We start from the raw sequence: 22,693 nt of genomic DNA on the forward strand, positions 1-22,693 counted from the left end.
TTTTTTTCTTTATTCTGCTCTGTGGTAATAATTTCCACTATTTTATCTTCCAGGTCACTTATCCATTCTTCTGCCTCAGTTATTCTGCTATTGATTCCTTCTAGAGAATTTTTAATTTCATTCATTGTGTTGTTCATCATTGTTTGTTTGCTCTTTAGTTCTTCTAGGTCCTTGTTAAACGTTTCTTGTATTTTCTCCATTTTATTTCCAAGATTTTGGATCATCTTTACTATCATTACTCTGAATTCTTTTTCAGTTAGGCTGCCTACTTCCTCCTCATTTGTTTGGTCTGGTGGGTTTTTACTTTGCTCCTTCAACTGCTGCATATTTCTCTGTCTTCCCATTTTGCTTAACTTAATGTGTTTGGGGTCTCCTTTTCGCAGCCTGCAGGTTCATAGTTCCCTTTGCTGTTGGTGTCAGCTCCCAGTGGCTAAGGTTGGTTCAGTGGGTTGTGTAGGCTTCCTGATGGAGGGGACTAGTGCCTGTGTTCTGGTGAGTGGGGCTGGATCTTGTCTTTCTGGTGGGCAGAGCTGAGTCCAGTGGTGTGTTTTGGGCTGTCTGTGAACTTAGTATGATTTTAGGCAGCCTCTCTGCTAATGGGCGGGGTTGTGTCCCTGTCTTGCTAGTTGTTTGGCATGGGGCCTCCAGCACTCGAGCTTGCTGGCCACTGGGTGGAACTGGGTCTTAGTGTTGAGACGGGGAACTCTGGGAGAGCTCTCGCTGATTGATACTACAGGGGGCCAGGAGGTCTCTGGTGGTACAGTGTCCTGAACTTGGCTCTCCCACCTCAGAGGCTCAGGCTTGACACCAGGCCAGAACACCAAGACCCTGTCAACCACATGGCCAAATGGCTGAGAAGAAAAGGGAGAAAAAAAGAAAGAAAGAAAAAAAAAAAAAATAATAATAAAAATAAAATAGTTAAAATAAAAAATATTGAAATAAAAAAATTAAGAAGTAATTAAAAAAAAAAGGGAGCAACCAAACCAATAAACAAATCCACCAATGATAACAAGCGCTAAAAACGAAACTAAGATAACCATATAAATCAGAAACAAATCAGTCGCATACAGCAAACCCCAAGTCTACAGTTGCTCCCAAAGTCCACCTCCTCAATTTTGGGATGATTCGTTGTCTATTCAGGTATTCCAGAGATGCAGGTACCTCAAGTTGATTGTGGAGATTTAATCCGCTGCTCCTGAGGCTGCTGGGAGAGATTTCCCTTTCTCTTCTTTGTTCGTACAGCTCCCGGGGTTCAGCTTTGGATTTGGACCCGCCTCTGCGTGTAGGTCGCCTGAGGGCGTCTGTTCTTTGCTCAGAGAGGACGGGGTTAAAGGAGCAGCTGCTTCGGGGGCTCTGGCTCACTCAGGCCGGGGGGAGGGAGCGGTACGGAGGAGGCGGGGCGAGCCTGCGGCGTCAGAGGTGTCGTGACGTTACAGGAGCCCGAGGCGCGCCGTGCGTTCTCCTGGGGAAGTTGTCCCTGGATCACGGGAGCCTGGCCGTGGCGGGCTGCACCGGCTCCCGGGAGGGGCGGTGTGGAGAGTGACCTGTGCTCGCACACAGGCTTCTTGGTGGCGGCAGCAGCAGCCTTAGCGTCTCCTGCCCGTCTCTGTGGTCCGCGCTGATAACTGCGGCTCGCGCCCGTCTCTGCAGCTCCTTTAGGCGGCGCTCTGAATCCCCTCTCCTCGCGCACCCCGAAACAATGGTTTCTTGCCTCTTACGCAGCTCCAGACTTTTTCCCGGACTCCCTCCCGGGTAGCCGTGGCGCACTAGCCCCTTCAGGCTGTGTTCACGCCGCCAACCCCAGTCCTCTCCCTGCGATCCGACCGAAGCCCGACCCTCAGCTCCCAGCCCCGCCCGCCCCGGCGGGGGAGCAGACAAGCCTCTCGGGCTGGTGAGTGCTGGTCGGCGCCGAGCCTCTGTGCGGGAATCTCTCCGCTTTGCCCTCCGCACCCCTGTGGCTGCGCTCTCCTCCGTGGCTCCGAAGCTTCCCCCCTGCCACTCCCGTCTCCGCCCGCAAAGGGGCTCCTAGTGAGTGGAAACCTTTCCTCCTTCACGGCTCCCTCCCACTGGTGCGCGTCCCGTCCCTATTCTTTGTCTCTGGTTTTTCTTTTTTCTTTTTCCCTACCCAGGTACGTGGGGAGTTTCTTGCCTTTTGGGAAGTCTGAGGTCTTCTGCCAGCCTTCAGTCAGTGTTCTGTAGGAGTTGTTCACGTGTAGATGTATTTCTGATGTATTTGTGGGGAGGAAGGTGATCTCCACGTCTTACCCCTCCGCCATCTTGAAGGTCCCCTCCGCAAAATCTATTTCTTATCCAAGAGAATCCAGTTGATAAGTTTTTGTTTTTTAAAGGTCAGCTCAAGTTGGATGATTTTACATGTCACCCAGGAAACTATATTTTGTTATTAGGGAATAGTATTTGGCAGGGTTTGTGCTCTGCATATGTTACAGGATGGTTCTACAGCATTAGCAACACTACAAATGCTTCATTAACACTTATGTCTGTTTAGTAACAAGTAGTTCATTTGATAAGTCATAGAGTGCTAGTTTGTTCTTGATTGATAATTACTATATGGCTTAGGTCAACATAAAGACAGATTATGGAAAACTAGGAAAATTTAGGAGCTGCTGAACTTGTTAGATAAACCCCTGCATTAGCTTGTTCGGATGGCATAAGGACATGTAATAGCTAATATACACTCCCTCCTAATATTGACTCGAAGTGCTTATTACTCTTTGGTTTAAATATATAAAGATGAGTTTTTTGTTATTAAGTATTTAGTTCACACTTAGAGATTCTGTATGCTCTGTCATTATTTTTATGACCACTTCTTGTGACAACCAATTTAGGTAGATACATTTAAATTACCCCAGTGTTTGTTTTTTTTTTCCAGTCCTTTTTTAAATATTTAGGAACAGGGAAGCAGAGTGCACTTAAATGGCTTGCTTCATGCCATGCAGTCTACAGTGGAGTTGGGATTAGATTTTCTGGTCCTGGATAATTGTAGCTTCTTCCTTAGGCCAATGAGTAATGTTCCCTCTGAATAGTGTTCCCATATAAATGGACACCAGGATAACTTAATGTGGTGTTTATAGCAAATGTCTACATGGTTAAATAAAGTGAGCATTGGACTAACAAGTTGGGAGACTGCATTGTGTGTGGTCTAGGTTATCTGGCCTTCAAAAAATAAGGATTCAGTTTTTGCATCTAAAAATGAAGTCTTTGTATTAAGTGAGCTCTGTAGTCCCTTCCAGCTCAAAACGCATATATGTGGAACCTAGAAAAATGGTACAGATGAACCGGTTTGCAGGGCAGAAATTGAGACACAGACGTAGAGAACAAACGTATGGACACCAAGGGGGGAAAGCGGTGGGATGGTGGTGTGGTGGGTGTGATGAATTGGGAGATTGGGATTGAGATGTATACACTGATGTGTATAAAATTGATGACTAATAAGTACCTGCTGCATAAAAAAATAAATAAAATAAAATTCAAAAAAAAATTATACATATACATATATCCACTCTTTTTTAGATTCTTTTCCCATATAGGCCATTACAGAGTATTGAGTAGAGTTCCCTGTGCTATACAGTAGGTCTTTATTTTCTTAAAAAAAAAAAATCTGCAAACAAATAGTATTTAACATTAATTGAAACTTTCATATTTTAATTACAAATATTATGCATTTTAATATTTAATATTAATAAAAATATTTATTTTACCTGCTTCAAAACCATTAATCTAAATTCAAAACCATACCTTATTTAGATGTATCTAATAATTTGACATGTTCCAGCAGACTTGTAATTTGAGTTAAAATGTTTCTTTTACTTAGGAAATTGATGAAAATTATTAAAGTTGCAGATATAAATCTAATCCAAAGAAGAGATTAAAATTATAGTGCTTTGGTATACCCATACTTGTTAAAGTACAGTTAGAACTACAGTGAAACGAAACTTCTGCTTTCATAATTGTACAAGTACATAGATAAATAGTGTGTTGAATAGTATTTCAAATATACGACTTTCTGTGAATTCTTACGAAGCAAGTAATAGCAGTGACTGAAGTATCAAATTAAAATATAATGCTAGACAACCTTTCTAAATCTTTTAGGGTACCTTATTTTTATGAGGAAAATAAATAAGCATTACATTCCCTTTATATTTAAATACATATATGTGACTAGGGACTAGTTAATTAAAAATTTGTTAGTTGGCTGTAGGGAATTTTCCTAATTTTGTGAGGCTTGTTATCTTGAGAATTTAGAATTCCTTTAGAGCATTTTTTTCTGCCATCTCAAAGACTGGGAGAGAGTGATTATTGCTCTATGACATATGTATTTATTACAGACTTGCCCTTGGTCCCTCTGTAGGAAATCAGTTTTCAAGAGTAGAAATAAGCTGTTTGTTACTTTATTTTTAGTACATCAAATCCCCGTCTTTACCCAAAAGAGGTTTCTGTGTCAGGTGCCACAGTCTCTTAGGACGAGGCAAAATTTGTTACCTTGCCTTCTTTCCTAGACCCATCAGTAAAAATTATCTCTAAAGCAATTTTTCTCAAACTTGAGGAGGCACAAATTCTCAACAAAAATGTTTGATTTTGTGTTTTCATTTTTATGATAATCTAAACATTTATAAGCATAGTCTGGACCATTATAAGCATCTTACAACCAAATATTGCCATAAAATTTCATTATTTGTGTCCCCATTTGTTTTTCAGACTTCAATGATAAGAAATTATTACCTAAAACCAAGACAGCATCTATCTTTTTTTCTGATTTTTTTTCCCCCAAACTGGGATCTCTGTTTCCCTGGGAGCCACGCCTGTGTTTTGTAGGATGTCAGGAGGTGGCAAGATTTAGACAGTGGTGCCATAGTCTGGTTAAAGTGGTTTGGGCCCTTTAATTTCCTTCCTAAGAAGTGGATTTGGTTTATAAACTAGATCATGTATGATAACTGCATGTCTGTTTCTTTTTCAGAGTCTCACTTTAGAATCTATACCACTATCCTAAGTATAGAACCAAGAGTCAGGAGTTACTGTTTTCTAGTCTTCTTTTTTCCTAGCTCTTGCTGTTTGTACTGTGTCTTTAACATAATCAACCTCCTTAAGACTGGTACGCACTCATCTCTCTGTTGCTGAGAGAAGGACACAGATACAGGGAAGGCAGCTGTGAGACAACTCAGCCAAGCTTCTGGTAAACCAGCCAATGAAAGCTAAGAGATTACATATCATGATACATTGGGATTCTCATCCTGTGTTCTTTTGCAAGAAAAGGGTGATGTCTATTTTCTTTGGTGCGCATTTTAGGTGTTCATTAATAAGTGCAGGTTGACTATATGGGAAAAGCATCTAAAAATGAGTGGATACATGTATATGTATAACCAACTCACTTTGCTGTACAGCAGAAACTAACACAACATGGTAAATCTACTCCAATACAGAAAGAAAGAAAGAAAGAAAGAGAGAAAGAGAGAAAGAGAGAAAGAAAGAAAGAAAGAAAGAAAGGAAGGAAGGAAGGAAGGAAGGAAGGAAGGAAGGAAGGAAGGAAGGAAGAAAGAAAGAAAGAAAGAAAGAAAGAAAGAAAGAAAGAAAGAAAGAAATAAAGAGAAAGAAAGAAAGAAAGAAAAGAAAAAAAAAAGTACTGGTTGAATCTCAAAGGAGAAACCTCAGAGATCTTATACTATTTTTAAAGGCCTCCCAAGGGATGCTTACAGAGCCTAGGACAGTGTATTCTGCCTTCAGTGAAAAGGGAAGATAGCTCATCATCCTTGTCTGAATAAACCCCATTTCCTCATTGGTGAAATGGGAACAATAATAGTAATAGCAGATTTCATCTAAAAGTATGTCCTATGGTCCAGTCTTCTAGTTGGGTACTTTTCGGTGACTCACATTCACTGGTCCCTTGCTTATTTCACCAGGACATTAGGAGATTTAATTAAAGTGTAGAGAGCATCCTGAGTGAGCTCTTCAGAGAAACGTACGACATTATTATTGTAGACCACACTTTTGATATTCCATAATCTCTTGAAAGTAATGAAACCAGCAATATAGAAAGCTGGGGCTTCAATGCAGTTAAGAGTTTTATGAAGACACATTCATACCATGTGATTTTCATAGTGGTCATCATTGTGGGGTTTGAGAGTTCAATTACTGTGAACTTTCTAACTGTTCTAAGTATTTTGATTTAATTTTTCCCATCAATAAGTAACACGTTTGAGAGGTCAATGAGTATTCAAGTCATGCTCTGTTCAGTCAACATTTAAGACTTTCCAATTGTGTTTTCAAACTGTGATTGGGAAAAGTACTTTACACAGCTATCGTTTTAACACTTCTGTAAGTTAGAGGGGAAAAAAAGAGAATGCTCATCCCGGATTCCTTTCCCCTGAAACGTACGCCTGCTCTCAAAATCCCTGAGGAACAAGGAAAATTCGCTTTTCTTTCCTAACTCATCCTAGCCTCCAGTCCCCAGCATTCAGCCTATACACACACTGCCCAGTTAATTATCATCCTAATACAGGTCTCATCCTTTGGGGCCAGCCCATGCGTCAGTATTTCCTACTACAGACCTGCCATGCAATCCATGCAAGAGCCTCTAAAGAGTTCTTACAAACCCCAAAACATTGCTCATTGCTCACGCCACCCGAATGCCTCCTTGCTAAAATCCTCTTAATGTTCTGCAGCATTGCCTAAATGTCACCTCCTCCAGGAAGCCCTCCCAGCCCCTCCAGTACTGATGAATGTTGTCCAGACAATACTCCCCAGAGCACTTGCTTTGTACTTCTTTTCTAACATTTACTGCACTCTGCTTTATATCATAGCTGTCCCACCAATACACAGAAAATATCAGTTTGACATTGGAAGCTCACCCTATGTCAGGCACTTGTGTTGGAACGCTTCAGCTTCCTAAGGCAGGAGTGCTCCTTTTTCATCTTTGTTTACCATAGTATCCTCCTCCAAAGGAGATCAGCAGATCCTCAGCAAACGTTTGTAACATCAAATTGAAATGTACTCAGGTGAAATCTGTGGATGCCTGGAAAGCAGGCTCCCTTATGTTGCCTTCCTATGCTCTGAGAATTCAAGGACCAAGTTATCCCCTCAAACCTACAAATCAAAGTTACTTTTCTTAATATTTCGAAAAGAATAACAGTAGCTGGTCACAAGCCGAGAAAGAGGCCACAATGCCAATGAGAACATCAGATTGTTTCCGGCTGAAATTACGTTCCATCAGTGTGGAATTGAAGGGTGGATAGAACTCAAGCTGTTCATTGGTTGAACAGACACTTTTTGAGCATCTGCTTCTTGCCCATAACTAATATAGCTCAGAGGTGGTACCTACTTCTGCGTGTGTGGGAAGGAGTTATCAAAGCGAAAGTAGTTATATGTATAACTCCTCTTCCTCAAGCATGGGTGGCATTTCTCATATAGGCATCCGGGTAGAAAACAGATCATGTTTTGGAAGTCTCTAGAACAAGACAAGGAGGGCTACAATCAGGTGAAGAGTCCTCTGGCTCTCCTTGACCTTTTTCTGCAGGAAAAATGGCAGGTCTACCATTTTTTACACCAAACAGGCTAAATGTGACAATCTAAAAGCACGTACATGGTACTGATTCTTTTTAAGCTTAGCTAATTCAGCTAAGCAGGATAGTGAAAGTCAAGACTTTTCTAAGACAGTCTACTGTGTGGTCTTCAAAATAAATAACCTGAGATGATTTTGTGGGAAATGCCTTTTAGATAGATAGCTACTCGTGCAGTAGAAAGGCTTTCTGGGATTCCAGGAAAATTATTTTGAAATTAAACTCTCTTAAAAAGAAAGTAGGGGGGATGGTCTATACATTTAAAAAATTAGCTGTAAGAGTCATTATCCAGTTTTACTCCTTATAAAGGAATGGTTACTGCTATGAATCACCTGCAGTAATTTTACTGAGTATTTTTAGTTTCCGGATTTATATTTGGTGTCTACCAATTCAGGTAGGAACTTCCTTGAAGATGAAGTCACTTGACATTGTTTCTATGTGCTCAAGAGTCTTGCTCTTATTTCGTAGGGGAAAGTTTTTTTATTAAAAAAGAGCATATGTATTCCCACGTAGTACTGTGTTGGGTGCAGAAGGATAAGCTAGCTACAATGGCATGTTCACTATCTTCTGAGAGTTCAGAGTGCAAAGATACAGGAAAGTTGAAAAAACAAACATGGCCTCAAAATCCATAACCCCAAAACTTTTGGGAAAACAGTTTTCCATGCTTTTAAATAAGTTTTAGTGGTTTTGATTTAGGGAAATAATGTGATGTGCCATAAATGGGACATGCTATGATCTTAGAATTATTAACTGTTAGATGCATATTAATAAATATTCCAGGAAAAAATTTTTTAGCCCTTTTCTAACAACCATGAACCTGTTCTTCTTTTCTGGTCCTGATTCTACTTCCGTTTATAATTTCCTTGCTTCGGCTTTAATATTTGTTTTCTTTATGTGTCTTCTGTGTAAGTTACCTCAAATCCTTCGTGGAATAGGGCTGGATTAAAACAAGCAAGCATATAGCTCTTAATTAAGTACTGCTATGTGCCAGGCACTGCCAGGGGCTGAGGACTGAGAGCCAGGACACGGGCTCTGCCCTCAAGGAGCTCAAAGTCTGATGGACAGACATTAACACAAGATGTGAGTTTCAAGGGTAGACTCAGAACTATGAGAGCACCTAGAGTGGGCATCTTATCCAGAATGCTTGAGCAACAAGGAGGAACATCATGAAAACCTTCCAGTTAGAAATGATGCCAAGGAACTTCCCTGGTGGTCCAGTGGTAAAGAATCCTCCTTCCAGGGGCTTCCCTGGTGGCGCAGTGGTTGAGAATCTGCCTGCTAATGCGGGGGACATGGGTTCGAGCCCTGGTCTGGGAAGATCCCACATGCCGCGGAGCAACTGGGCCCGTGAGCCACAATTACTGAGCCTGCGCGTCTGGAGCCTGTGCTCCGCAACAAGAGAGGCCGCGATAGTGAGAGGCCCGCGCACCGTGATGAAGAGTGGCCCCCACTTGCCACAACTAGAGAAAGCCCTTGCACAGAAACGAAGACCCAACACAGCCAAAAATAAATAAAAATTAAAAAAAAAAAAAAAAAAAAAGAATCCTCCTTCCAATGCAGGGGACGCGGGTTCGACCCCTGGTCAGGAAACTAAGGTCCCACACGCTGCGGGGCAACTAAGCCCGCGCACCACAACTACTGAGCTCGCGCGCCTCAAGTAGAGCCCGTGTGCCGCAAACTACAGAGCCCACGTGCCGCAAACTACAGAGCCCACGTGCCCTGGAGCCTGCGTGCCACAACTAGAGAACACCTGCATGCCACAAGTAGAGAGAAGCCCGCGCGCCGCAACGAAAGATCCCGCATGCCTCAACAAAGGTCCCACATGCCGCAAATAAGACCCGAGGCAGCCAAAAATAAATATAAAAATTTAAAAAATACTTAAAAAAAAAAAGGTTGTCATTTTCAGCATTTCAAGGTCCTTTAAAAAAAAAAAAAAGAAAGAAAGAAATGATGCCAAAGCCCCATCCTGAAGGCCTAGTACAAGTTAGCCAGGATAGGAAAAGGGTTGAGGAGGTGGAGTGGGAGTAGGTGGGATTTGTTAGCTCAGAAAAAAAGAGGCAGAAACACATTCAGAGACCTTGAGACAGGTGCAAGCATGTTGAGTATCTCCCATAGGCTCTACCTGCCAAGCACAGGATCTTACACTTAAGGGATGCTCAAGAAATATTTATGGAATCTATGATAACTGGCTCTTTTTAAAAGGATGGAGAAGCTGGATGTGAAAGGGTTAATTTGTGGAGGTTTCTGCAGAGAGGCGGATGGGGCTATGGGAGAAGGTACCTGAAGTGCATGGTGACAAGGGGGGAGGGGCGGGCAAGGAGAATGTACTTAGGACCAAGTCAGGTGCCCTCAGGACCACACAAGCTTGAAAATAGAGAAAGCTTCTAAGGAAATGACACTGAGTTGAGAATTTAGCACAAAATCAGTGGGGGAGAAAACAACACAAACTTTAGAGTCTGTAGGAAGATCTTGAGTTGAAGAGGCTGGCGTTTCTGAGTAACTGAAAGGCCAGGGAGGAGAGGGGTCAGGGAGAAAGGGCAGAGTGGAGTGAAATGATTGGAGAAGGAACCAGATCATGCCATGCTTTATAGCTTATGCCAAGTATTTTGGACTGTATCCCAAGGGCAATGGGAAACTTCTAGGGGATTTTGAAGGAGGGACAGAAATGATCAAATCTGTGTTTTATCAGGATCCCTAGTGTATGGAGAACAAGTTGGAGGGGGACCCAGTGGATAGATAACTATGTTTATTTCATCTTTCTTATTATTTTTCTGCTAACCTGTCAAAGGCTGTCAACCTTCCTTAAAAAAAGATTGTTTTATGGTTTTGTCCTTATATGGTTTATCTTTTTTTTTTTTTTAATTTTTTTTAATTTATTATTTATTTATTATTTTTATTTTTGGCTGTGTTGGGTCTTCGTTTCTGTGCGAGGGCTTTCTCCAGTTGCGGCGAGCGGGGGCCACTCTTCATCGCGGTGCGCGGGCCTCTCGCTGTCGCGGCCTCTCTTGTTGCGGAGCACAGGCTCCAGACGCGCAGGCTCAGTAGTTGTGGCTCACGGGCCCAGCTGCTCCGCGGCATGTGGGATCTTCCCAGACCAGGGCTCGAACCCGCGTCCCCTGCATTGGCAGGCGGATTCTCAACCACTGCGCCACCAGGGAAGCCCTTATATGGTTTATCTTTACTTAACATTTATATCGTTTGATCCCTCTTTTTCACTTATAAGTAAATGATGACCCATTCTTCGTAATTTCTGACATTTCCTATGAAATGACTCATTGACTACCCCCCCCCCATCTGCATCCCTAACCACACATAGGAGTGTATCCCATAGTGGGACTGTGGTCCTTGAGTGGCTTGACTGTGATAACATTTACTCAGGCTGCTGAAGCTTTTCCAAAACTCTCGTTGGGCTCCAGGACTTCAACGAGAGTCAAGTTCAATCCATGAAGGGCTCGGTCAAAGAGCCTGAATGTAATCAAAGCGAACCATAGCCACTGCAACGGCATGTAATTTAATCAGAGGTATTTGCACATGAACAATATCAAATCTCAGGCTTGACTGGCAATTAGCAATTCTGTGATAATAAAGAAGAATCTGAAATAGCTCTTGAGTTAATAAATCTTTGTGTGTCTTAGCTGAGGATTCAAAATCGATATTCTATGAAATAATGCCATTTGCAGCAACATGGATGGACCTAGAGATTATCATACTGAGTGAAGTAAGTCAGAGAAAGACAAATACCATATGATATCACTTATACGTGGAATCTAAAATATGACACAAATGAACAAATGAACTTACCTACAAAACAAACAGACTCACAGACATAGAGACTTGTGGTTGCCAAGAGGGAGGGGGGAAGGGGGAGGGTTGGATTGGGAGTTTAGGATCAGCAAATGCAAACTATTATATATAGAATGGATAAACAACAAGGTCCTACTGTATAGCACTGGGAACTATATTCAATATCCTGTAATAAACCATAATGGAAAAAATATGAAAAAGAATATACATATATATGTATAACTGAATCACTTTGCTATACACCAGGAACTAATACAACATTGTAAATCAACTATACTTCAATAAAAATAAATAAATAAATAACCCAAAATCTATACTCTATTATTTTACAGGTGACAATAGTATAGGCATACAATAGGATAGGTTTACACTGGTAAGATTGACCTTTTCTCATTTTACTCCCTTTTAATGATATAAATGAAAGAGATATACAATAAGAAACAGGAACATAACATTAAATTGTAATGAAGAAAAAAATTATCTATCTTTACTGTCTATTGCCCAAGATACACAATACATTTTAAGTTCTACTCATATGTAGCCATATACATTCACCATAAATTTACAGTTTTGTATTTTCTTTCACATGTTATGAGCATTTTCTTCTATCCCTAAATATTTTTTGAAACTATAACTTGAATGTTTGCATAATGTTCCATCATAGAGGGAAACATTCCTATATTATTGGATATTTTGGTCAGTATTCTAAATAATGCCAAAAAGAAAACTTTGGGCATAAATATTTTTTACAGGTATCTAAATATTTCCTGAAGACAGATCCCCAGCAGCACTATAACATTTAAAAACTCTAGCTACATATTGCTAAACTGCTTTTCAGAAAAGTTGGGCAAGTTGGCACTTTGCTAGGGTTACGTATAGGAGAGCCATATGTCACCATGTTCACTATGCTATCACTCATCTCTCACAAGCCAGACAGTGAATGAGCCATCTGTGTTTTAACCATCTCCCAACTCATACTTTCTACTGGATCCCCAAAAATGTGCCCACTTCTGCTAACTTTTAGGACTCACTTGCCATTTAGAATGGAAAGCTTTTTTTTTTTTTAATGTGAAGCTAGATTTCTATCTATGACAAATTCCAAATGGTTAGTTGTGTTTCAAGTGTAAGTTAGGTTCCTTAAATGTGGTATACATTTTAAGTACTTTTATTATTAAGCATTGTTCACACAAAATTGAAATCAAGCTCCCCTCTCTGCCACCATGTTTTGGAGCTTATCTGGCAGCAGCAATTCCAAATAAGTATTTTATTTGATATTTGGACAGCTATTTGAAATTTGGACAGTTTTCCATTATGTTGTATCCACTGGCAATTAGTTTTAAAAAATACATCATGCTTGAGGTTTAGTTTGTAGGCTTGAGAATTTTATGTATGTAGCCACTTCTGTCTTCATTTCTCACTAAGAAGGCATAATTTAAACCAGACTGTCACATTTGTTTGTATATAAAGGAAAAAGTAATTATGTGTGGGATAATCCATTGGGATTTGGAGTATAGTTGTACATATTATATGCCCTTTCCACTTGCAAACTTCAACAAAAAGCGGGGGGGGGGGATTTTAATCTTATTGGAATGATAGAGTTATAGTAAATTTTCCTTTATTCATTTTAGGATAAAACTTTTTGCTCTTTCACTCATTAGGGCATAAACAAATGACTCTATTTAGTTCAGTCCAGTTTCACAGGTGCAAACCAAATGCTAGATACTATGTAAGTATAGGGGATAAAAGAGAGATTTCCCCCTTTCCCCTCTTATACACACACACACACACACACACACACACACACACACACACACACACACACACACATACACACAGAGCACCTAGTCAAATGGAGACAAATCCCTTAATAGATCAATTCAGTACAATGTGACATTTGCTGGGATACACTTTTAAATTTCACTCTATGATATACTCACTATGAGTGCCCATCCCCACCATTAAGAGGTTTAGATAAACCAAATCTACGCACTAATGAACTGACCATTCAAAAACTAGTTCCCATTTAAGCATTCCTGTTTCCTGTTTTCCTGAGTATCTCTTTCTTCAACTCTGCTGACTGCTGTAAATAGTCATCAATATCAAGGGATATGATGCAAATAGACTGCAAAGTAAAATTGAAAATTAAAAAAAAAAAGATGCAGTTTGTTATGATTGAGGAAAGTGATATTGGAGAAATGCTATAATATATACAAACCCAAAATAAGGATGTGACAGAATTAGACTTTTAACAACCCAAGAGGAGAAATTAACATGGATAGTATCAGGATTAGTGCTTCAAAAGAGAATACGCAGCATAAAACTGGTTAATAGAGGACCTTGGTAAAAAAAAAAAAAATGATAAAGTCTTCAGAAATATTTTGGCAAAAATAACCTTTTTCATCACTGGGGTGCAAAAGTCAAGTAAAGGATGTCATATCACCTAATTTCATCCGAAAAATTATACATTCAATTAATTTTTAAAAATCCAACCTTCAATTTATTTTTTGTTCCAACAATTACGGCATACTGATAATTCTGACTTATTTTATAACATTTTATTTTTCTAATTTGAAATTTTAATCAAGTCCTTTAAATATGACTTATTATTCAGCTTTGGTCTCTGTACATTGTGATTACCCATTGCTGTGCAACAAACCATCCCCCCAAACCACAGGTTTCAGATTACAGCCATTTTATTATCTCCCATAATCATAATCCTGTGGGTTGGCCAGACTCTGCCAGGTTAGCTGTAGCTGGGCCTGCAGTCATGTGGGATCTTGGCTGGGTTCAAATGTTCAAGATGACTTACTTGTCTGGTACCTTCCCAGGCACGGCCACAAGGCTGAGCTCAGTGGGGTGACTCGGGAGCCTCTCCCACTATCCATGTAGTCTTAGGGTCTCTCCTTCTCCACATGAGAGGGTAGCCAGACTTCTTACATTGCAGCTCAAGGTTCCCCAAAGCACAAAAGCAGAAGCTACTTCCAAAAACTTGGGTCCCCAACTGACATAAGCATCACTACTGCCACATTCTATTGGTTAAAGCCAGTCACAGGCTAGCTCAGTCTGGAAAGAGGCTGCCCCAGGACAGGCATATTGGAAAGCACAGTTCACCGAAAGCCAGCTATGGAGACCAGCTAATGCACTGTTTGAAGTCCCTTCATTTAAAAAGGCATTTCCAGTACCAGTTCTCCGTAGATAATGAGGACCTCCTGTAGCTGTAATCACTTCAGTGGGTCATTTCCAAAAGCCCAATGAGTTGTGATGTCAATTGAAACAGTCAGTCTGCTTCTAAAAATCACGGGCCTCAAGTGAAGGAATTCCTTTCTAAGCAAATTAAAGCCTCAGTTTGATTCATCAACTCCAACCCCTTTTTGTTAGTTTTTTTTTTAGAGAACAAGTTTAGGTTCATTTGCCTAAGGATACTCAGCAAATACTTGGAAAAGAATTCAAAGTTTGGCAAATAATAATAATTCAGGACATTTGTCTGGGGCTTTATAATTTAGGTAATGCTTTTAGGTACCATCTTATCTGCTTTTCGTTTCAGATCTAAAGCAGTAGATCAGGCAGATCTACTGCAGTTTTCAAGTGAGGAAATCAGCTCAACTCACTGTAAGCTTTAAAATTTTCCACAATTACACAGGTAGGAAACATTGGAGCCAGAACTTCAAGTTCAGGGTTCTTTCAAACCATCCGTCCCTCCTAGCCTCTTGGAGAGTTCTCTTTTAAGCTTAGAAGTAGCTAAAATTCATCCATCCATTCATTCATTCATTCATTCTCTCTCTCTCTGTCTCCCTCTCCATGTATGTAAGTATTCACATGTATATAAAATGTACATTTTTTTTTTTTTTTTTTGGCTGCGTGGTTTGCAGGATCTTACTTCCCTGACCAGGGACTGAACCTGGGCCCACAGCAGTGAAAGTGCCAAGTCCTAACCTCTGGACCACCAGGGAACTCCCTAAAATACACATTTTAAAAACCATTCTTAAAGTACAGCCTTTATTCATAGTTAATAATGAAATTGATATTTAATGAATGAAATTCATTCTGTCTCTCTTATTATATGTATGTGTATGTATATATGCATATCTGTATAAAATACACATTTTAAAAACTGTTCTTAAAGTACAACCTTCATTGATAATGATTTCTAGAAAGTCAATAATATCCATTTCAAGTTAAAGGCTATCACAGAAGCATGGATGTCATCCAGAAGTCATCTGGTCAACCCCTTCATTTCACAGATGGGAAAACAGCCTCAGAGTGTTAAGTTATTTGCCCAAAGTCACACAGCTGTTTAGAGGAAGAGCCAAGAGCTTTGACTCTGACCGGACCATTCTTCCAACTAAACCAAGCCACCTCAAGAATAGCCTCCCAAATGAAACTGTGTGAGGAATATAGATATTTTGTGGATAGGACATTAATTTGATTTGCCAAGAATTAAAATTAGCACAAAATTGAAGATTCTTAATGACTAAATACAGTTAAGGACCAGCTGTGCAATTTGCTCAAAATATTGTTGTTTCCAGGAGACAACCTATTGCTAGGAATCCATGGAAGAAAAAAAAAAAAAAGAAAGAAAGAAAGAAAAAAAACGCCCTCTATAATAAGCTGAGAACTAACTTCACCTCAGAGAGTTCTTCACGAAGAAAAAGAAGTTTTAATTATTGCATCCAGTAACTTGGTGTATGTTTCTCTTCCAGGACTGTATGTTAGCAAAACCAAAAAGTTTCTTCAAACATTCTCAAAGCACTGAGTATGGAACCTTCTTCTGAGAATAAGAAGGGCTAAGATGAGCTAAGATCTTAGCTTTTCAAACGAAGAAAAACACGAAGGTCCGTTCAGTTCTGCAGACAGCAGCATTTTGCCAACATTGCACAACTATTACTTATGTTACTACGATAAGTAGTAAGCAATATTGTATTCTGACCTCCATAGAAAGAAATGTTGTTTTTTCCCTCTCTTTCTCCCCTATACCCACATCCTTCCTCTCTCCCTTTCTTTTATTGAGAAAATATTTACCGTTTGTTGACTAAACAGGTAACGGATTCAAGAAGCCAGCAGCAGTACGATTTACCAAAGTTACAGTGTGTGTGAGACTTGAAGGGTTGACTAGTTAGCACACGCTTGACTGAATTAAAGAGTCAACGAAGCCACAAGCTCCGTCCCTTCGGTCAAGAGCCTGACGTAATTTCTGAGTTTAATAATCACTTGAATGACTTGACCTAGCGGTTTAGATGAACCGTTCTCATCAAGGAGCACAGGATGGGGAAGAGCAGAGCTGAGCCAGAGGAGGGGGGCATCTTTCCCAAGCACACCTGCCTGTGACCGCATTTTTCTAGGAATGTCACTTCCTGTGTACATCTCTGCCACCATCTTCATATTTGTTGTTTGAGATTTGGAAATATCCCGAGTTTGTCTCTCTTACTTCCTTAGTCAAATAGAAAACAAAAAACAAAAAACAAAAAACTTGGGGATGAAACCCACCATTTTCCTCTGAATTCCAGATACAAGTTGCTCATTTGTATCTCTGAGGAGTTTTGTTTTATTTATGTCACAGTTTGAAGAGCTTGCTGGGTCCCCTTATTGTTCTGTGTACTGAGGTGGTCGGATTTCTTTCTCCTTACTCAGACATGGTTATTGATCTTTGGACAGTGTTTAATATGAAAAGTTATAAATCTCCACGCAGTAGGACCACTTAGCCATAAATATTTGGGCAAGTGGACACGTGGGGACGTGTGTGAGGAGAAATTCCTTGTGTCACTGTTTTTTAGCCACCGGACCGATGCTGTTGGAGAGAAGGCATGTCAAAGGCTTGAACCTGCACATGACGGAAGTATTCAAACAAGCTTTCAAAAGTATTATGCGGTGTTTAAAATATTTTAGTCACAAATCAAATGTCAGCTTTAAGTGCAGCGTTTATGGAGTACTGCTGTTCCGTATGATGTAACCCATAAAAAAATAGAAGTGCCCACACATTTCCATGAGATGGCACTTTTTTCTAAGGAGCCCATTTATTTGGGGGATACTGCTTTTATAGCACCAGCAAGGCCAGTGAGAAACTTCCATCTGTTGTACTTCTTTCTGCTTCTGCTGTCTCACCATCTCCACTGGCATCAAGCTCAGACTAAGCCACCACTGGATTTTGTCCAGATTCCAGCAACACCCCGCTGGTCTCTGTAGGCACACTGGCCCCGCTTCTGTCCATTCTCCACACAGTTGCCAGGTTATTCAGGTCATATCTTCTCCTGCATAAAACTCTGAAATGCTTTCCCATTTTTTAATCCGTTAGGGTTTGATTAGGGAAAGGAAACAACTATAAGTGAAATGGACCGAGGGATTTATTACAGAGCTTAGAACTTACACAGTTGTTGAACAAGTGAACTGAAAATCAATTCATCAAACATCAACTTGCCAATTTCACCATTGCTTCTAAAATTATAAATCGTGTATCTCCAATCTGGTCTAGGACCTGGTGCAGCAGATGTAGGGGCAGGAAGAGGGCTTATGTCTGAAATTGGGCAGTATATTGCTGTTAAAGAAATTGCATACATTCATATGTAAAATATTCAGAGGTCCAGAAGTCCTACTCTCTGAAATATGAAATATAATTGAAATGGCTCTTCACCCTAGGTAGACAGAAAAAATCTTAAGAGTAATGGCGAGGGTGAAACAGCTGTGGCACAATTTCAGTGAAATGAAACTAAAATTGCTCCCAAACTACCTACTCACCACCCAACTCCAGTAATTTAGCCAATTTGCTATACATTTTATAAAAGTTCATTTATGCATATGTTTTCAAAGAAGACCAATCCTACATATTGTCTCTGCTTTCCAGCTCAGTGGTACAGTACTGCTGTTCTCTGATTCTGTTCCTCTTCTTTTTTTTTTTTCTTTAAATTTCTATGTCCTATTTTTTTTTTAAATTCTATACCCATTGGAATTGGAAGAGTTGTTTCCTCTGATCAGGCTGTCATAGTAATTGTAGATTGTCCTCAGTCTCTCTGACTGCTCAGATTTCATACCAGAAGTACAACAAAGTTTGTGGCCAATGTGTTTATAGCTCTGCCTAACCCTTTTCCCACTACCTTCTGTGCAGGTGTATGCAGTGTGGAAGCTTGCCACGGATGCTCTGTAAAATGCCTGAAGCCTCCTTTTTGCATGGGCTGGGGGGGGGGGAGTCATCCTGTTTGCACAGTTGTGCACTGCAGCTTTTACTGCCCACTTACTGTCCTCTGTATTCTGTGTACTCTCGCTATGGAGGAGGGCCATTAATAGCCCCTTGCCTGCCGACTGAGACGAGAACAAGTTCCAGGGTGAATATAGACCCAAAAGGGCTCCCTCACTGCAGAGGAACTAGGAAATCTACCTGCATATTTTAATCTGCTAAAAGATACATTCTAGCATAGAGTGGTGTTCGCTATAGTTTGTTCTTCTTTTATCTTTTAAGTGTGGGTTACATTGTATGTGATCACAGGAAGCACCGACTAGTTCCGCCTGAGAGTGTTAGAGGAATTTCCCAGAGGAGATGACATTTCCTAGGTGATGTTTTTTTTCACGAAGACTTGCAGCTTGTGAGCTTGAAACTTACCAACATTGCTCTTTCAAATCTATATCAATTAACTATGCAGTGTGGCGCTTTTCTAGTCAAAGTGATAGTGTTTTGTCAGTTTATCCAAGTTTCTGGCCCCTGGTGATTCTCCAGGAACACATGGGTGAGACCATCAACCATAAGGAGGGAAAGAACAAATGAACCCATATGGGATATTGAGTCTATTATTAATGGTACTTTGATTTCATCAACTGAAGGAACTAGCTACAGTAACAAGGAATAAGGCATCGAACAGTGAGTTCCTAGACGTCATCAATGGAAAATATTGCCCTCTGTAGTGACTGGCAGCTACAGAGTGATTCTCTAAATAGATAACGATCTTCTTCCGCTATGGCCGCCACGTGAAATACTTAGCTTTTGGAAGCCTGGCTTGCAGACAAGCACCCTCAAACAACAATTAATGGCCATGCTAGCCACAAGTCCTAAATTCTCTGTCAAACAGTCTAAGTCAATCATTTATGCATTGCACGCTAGTATATATCAAACACCTGCATTCCAGATCATTGTAGTGGCTTGATGTAAAGTGGCCCCATAACTCAGTATTCCTCTTTCTCCACCCTTGATTTATTTTCACCTTGTCTTTTGTATGCGCTACACCCATTACAAACTTGTCCTATACCCATTGCTTCTCTAATCAACCACTTCCTCTAAAAAGAAATAACCCAGGACATATATAATAGTTTCCAGAACGAGCATAACAAAGCTACTATTTTCTTGAAGGTGTGTGCTGGGTGCCAGGCACTTTTACAAGTCTTTTTACCTGTGCTATGTAATTTAATTCTTACGGCAGCCTATGAAATGTGCATTGTTGTTCTAATTTACAGATGGGAAAACTGATTCTCAGAAGACCATCAAAGGGATGTGCCTCCCCCATCAAAGGGGGAAAATGGTTTCAGAATGTCTTTTAGAGGAACAATGTGAAAGAACACATATTTAATGAAATATCTAAAAGAAGTAAATTCATAGGGACAGAAAGTAAATTGGTAGTTACCAGAGCCTTGGGGAAAGAGAGAATGGAGAATCATTGCTTAATGTTTACAGAGTTTCTGTCTGGAGTGATGAAAAAAGTTTTGGAAACAGATACTGGTGATGGTTGCATAACATTGTGAATGTAATTAATGCCACTGAATTGTACATTTAAAAATTGTTAAAATGGCAAATTGTATGCTATATATATCTTACCACAATTAAAAAGAGGGGAGAGGAGGGGAAAAAAAAAAAAAGGAACAATGTGAGAGCTTCGAAAGACACTGTTTTACTCAGTTCCCAGCAGATTGTTTTCCACCGTCCGTCTGGGTGTGTCCAGTTGGTGATTCAATGGAACATTGTCTCTGGCCGTGGTTTTGCCCTTGACTATGTACCTTCACCACTTTCAGGATTGTCTTTTTTCTTTTCAAGCGAAATCCCTTCATTTAGGAAATGAAAAGCCTTGGAATCGGGTCCTTGCTGTCACTGATAGAAACTTGGTGCACACTTAACTTGTGTCACAAATGAAAGTAAACAGAGGATAAACAGAGAGGTATTTGCTCTTTTGAGAGACAACAGACTTCAGTTTCAGTAACTCACAGTCGCTCATTACGCCTAAGCATTTTTGCTTTTCAGTATTTTTGAAGTGTATTTCTGAGGTGTGCCCTAGGCGAAATAAAACATCTAGAATGGAGAGGTTTGTTTGTTTTTGTTTTTTCATTATTAAACCTAGATGTACTCCCTCCAGCTGTTTTTTGGGGAATAATCTGTGAAATCGTCATAGTCAGAGATTTTGTCGTATTTCTCTTTATATATCCAATTTCTACATGGTGGACCTTCAACAGAAATTTGTTCACGTGGATAGTCAATGAGTCATGGAATGATTAGTAGCTTCAGTATATTTAATTTAGCTGAAAAATGGCAAATGAAACAGTTCTGATACATGGCTGCTTTTGAGACGTTATTGATTATGAAGAGTTTTTTTTTTTTAATGGAGATTATTTTTGAATTATCCAAGGCAGCATAGCTATGACTAATGAGGTAAAATTAAGCAAAAGAAAGATGTGAACTGAATATCAAGAAATACTTCCAGTAGATGAGTTTGGGATTAAATCAGGCAGAGGAGTCCCAATGGAAGTGGTTGGGGGACATTTAACGCCATGCATGTCACTTAGAGCTGCAGTGAACTTAAGCAATTTACAAGCAGCAGACTCTGACTTTGGCAGGATGATAAGTGAGGTCGTATCTCTAGTCTCATTGATTCTCTCTCTTATACTGGTATACGTTCACAGCCTCACATCCCCTATGGACAGAATTTATGTGTGTGTTAAATTTTCTGATTCCACTTTTCTTTTTTCCAGAAAACACTCTTTTTTAGAGCATCTCCTGGTCCCATCAGAAATGTCTTCCTTAAGTGGGAAAGTCCAAACTGTTCTGGGCCTTGTGGAGCCAAGCAAACTGGGCCGCACCCTGACCCACGAGCATCTGACAATGACTTTTGACTGCTCGTACTACCCACCGCCTCCGTGCCATGAAGTGATCTCCAATGAACCTATTACAATGAAAAATTTATTTTGGATCCAGAAAAACCCTTATTCCCATAGAGAGAATCTGCAGTTGAATCAGGAGACGGAAGCCGTCAAGGAAGAGTTGTTGGATTTTAAAGCCAAAGGTGGAGGAGCTTTGGTGGAAAATACAACCACGGGGATCAGCCGAGATGTGCAGACCTTGAAGCGGCTTGCAGAGGAGACTGGTGTCCACATCATATCCGGAGCTGGGTTTTATGTGGATGCAACTCACTCTTCAGAGACCAGAGCCATGTCAGTGGAGCAGGTAAAAAGCCCTAATTTCTTGGACAATATTTGCGTGTAAAATCAGAATCATCAGAACTTCAGAACGTGGATTATCCCTACGTGTCATCTACATTTGGAAATGTCACTGGCTCAGAGGCATGCTGTAGAAATTTGCTAGCTAGCAAAGGCATCTGTCAATGGGACCTAAATTAGGAACATTTCATTTCATAAAGAAAAAGCATCCAGGAAGGAGATCTTAATGCACTGGTCACCGGAAAACCCAATGGGTTAATACTTAGATTCATGTATATCATGGTGCGCGGTAGCGGTGGCACAGTCTGTGTGTAAACCTCAGTTTTCCATTAGAAGCTTCAGTTATGCAACCTCAGTTTTCTTTCTGGATTTTATGATAACCAGCAATAAAAATTCACTGTCGGGTGAAACCTGGCAGGCAGAGACTTGGCACAGTTGCGAGTATGTTTCCTTCTCCTTTTACAAACCAGGAGGGGTAGAAGAAAATCCATTTTCCTGTTTTTGTCATAATATGATCTTAAGCAAGAATGGGCAGGAGGAAAAGTAAATCTTTCAGGGACAAAAAGAAAGGATAAGCCACAAAGCTGTTTTGTATGTGTGTGTGCTCTCCTTCTATACATACATATAATATACATTTAGATGTGTGTTTACACATATATGTATATATGTATCTTCCATTGCCTGTTTCATAGGCATAGAATGTCAGCTGCAGTCTTTGCAAAGAGTCAGTTAATCTTTAAAATACTTACTATTTCAAAATTTTATCCACATTTTTTTTTTCCAGTCAGGCCTTTCCCTTTTTGTACATTTATATTATTTGAAGACTATCCTGATATCAGGGATTACACATTCTTCTAACCACTCAATATAAATATGAGCCCCCAAATGCCATCTTAGTATTGTGTGCTGTGAATCTG

The 22,693-nt window shown here is 40.2% G+C and overlaps 1 protein-coding gene across 1 annotated transcript in view; it reads left to right on the forward strand.

Annotated features, from left to right (window-relative positions):
* PTER (phosphotriesterase related) overlaps nucleotides 1–22,693 on the forward strand; it is a 67,583-nt gene that overhangs the window by 16,276 nt on the left and 28,614 nt on the right. The window contains exon 2 of the mRNA XM_068561988.1: nucleotides 21,312–21,783. Coding sequence (XP_068418089.1) covers nucleotides 21,352–21,783 — 432 coding nt within the window. The 5' untranslated portion in view covers nucleotides 21,312–21,351. The remainder of the gene's footprint in view (nucleotides 1–21,311; nucleotides 21,784–22,693) is intronic.

Source organism: Eschrichtius robustus, chromosome 1 (assembly GCF_028021215.1).
Source record: "Eschrichtius robustus isolate mEscRob2 chromosome 1, mEscRob2.pri, whole genome shotgun sequence".
NCBI classification, from domain to species: Eukaryota; Metazoa; Chordata; class Mammalia; order Artiodactyla; family Eschrichtiidae; genus Eschrichtius; species Eschrichtius robustus.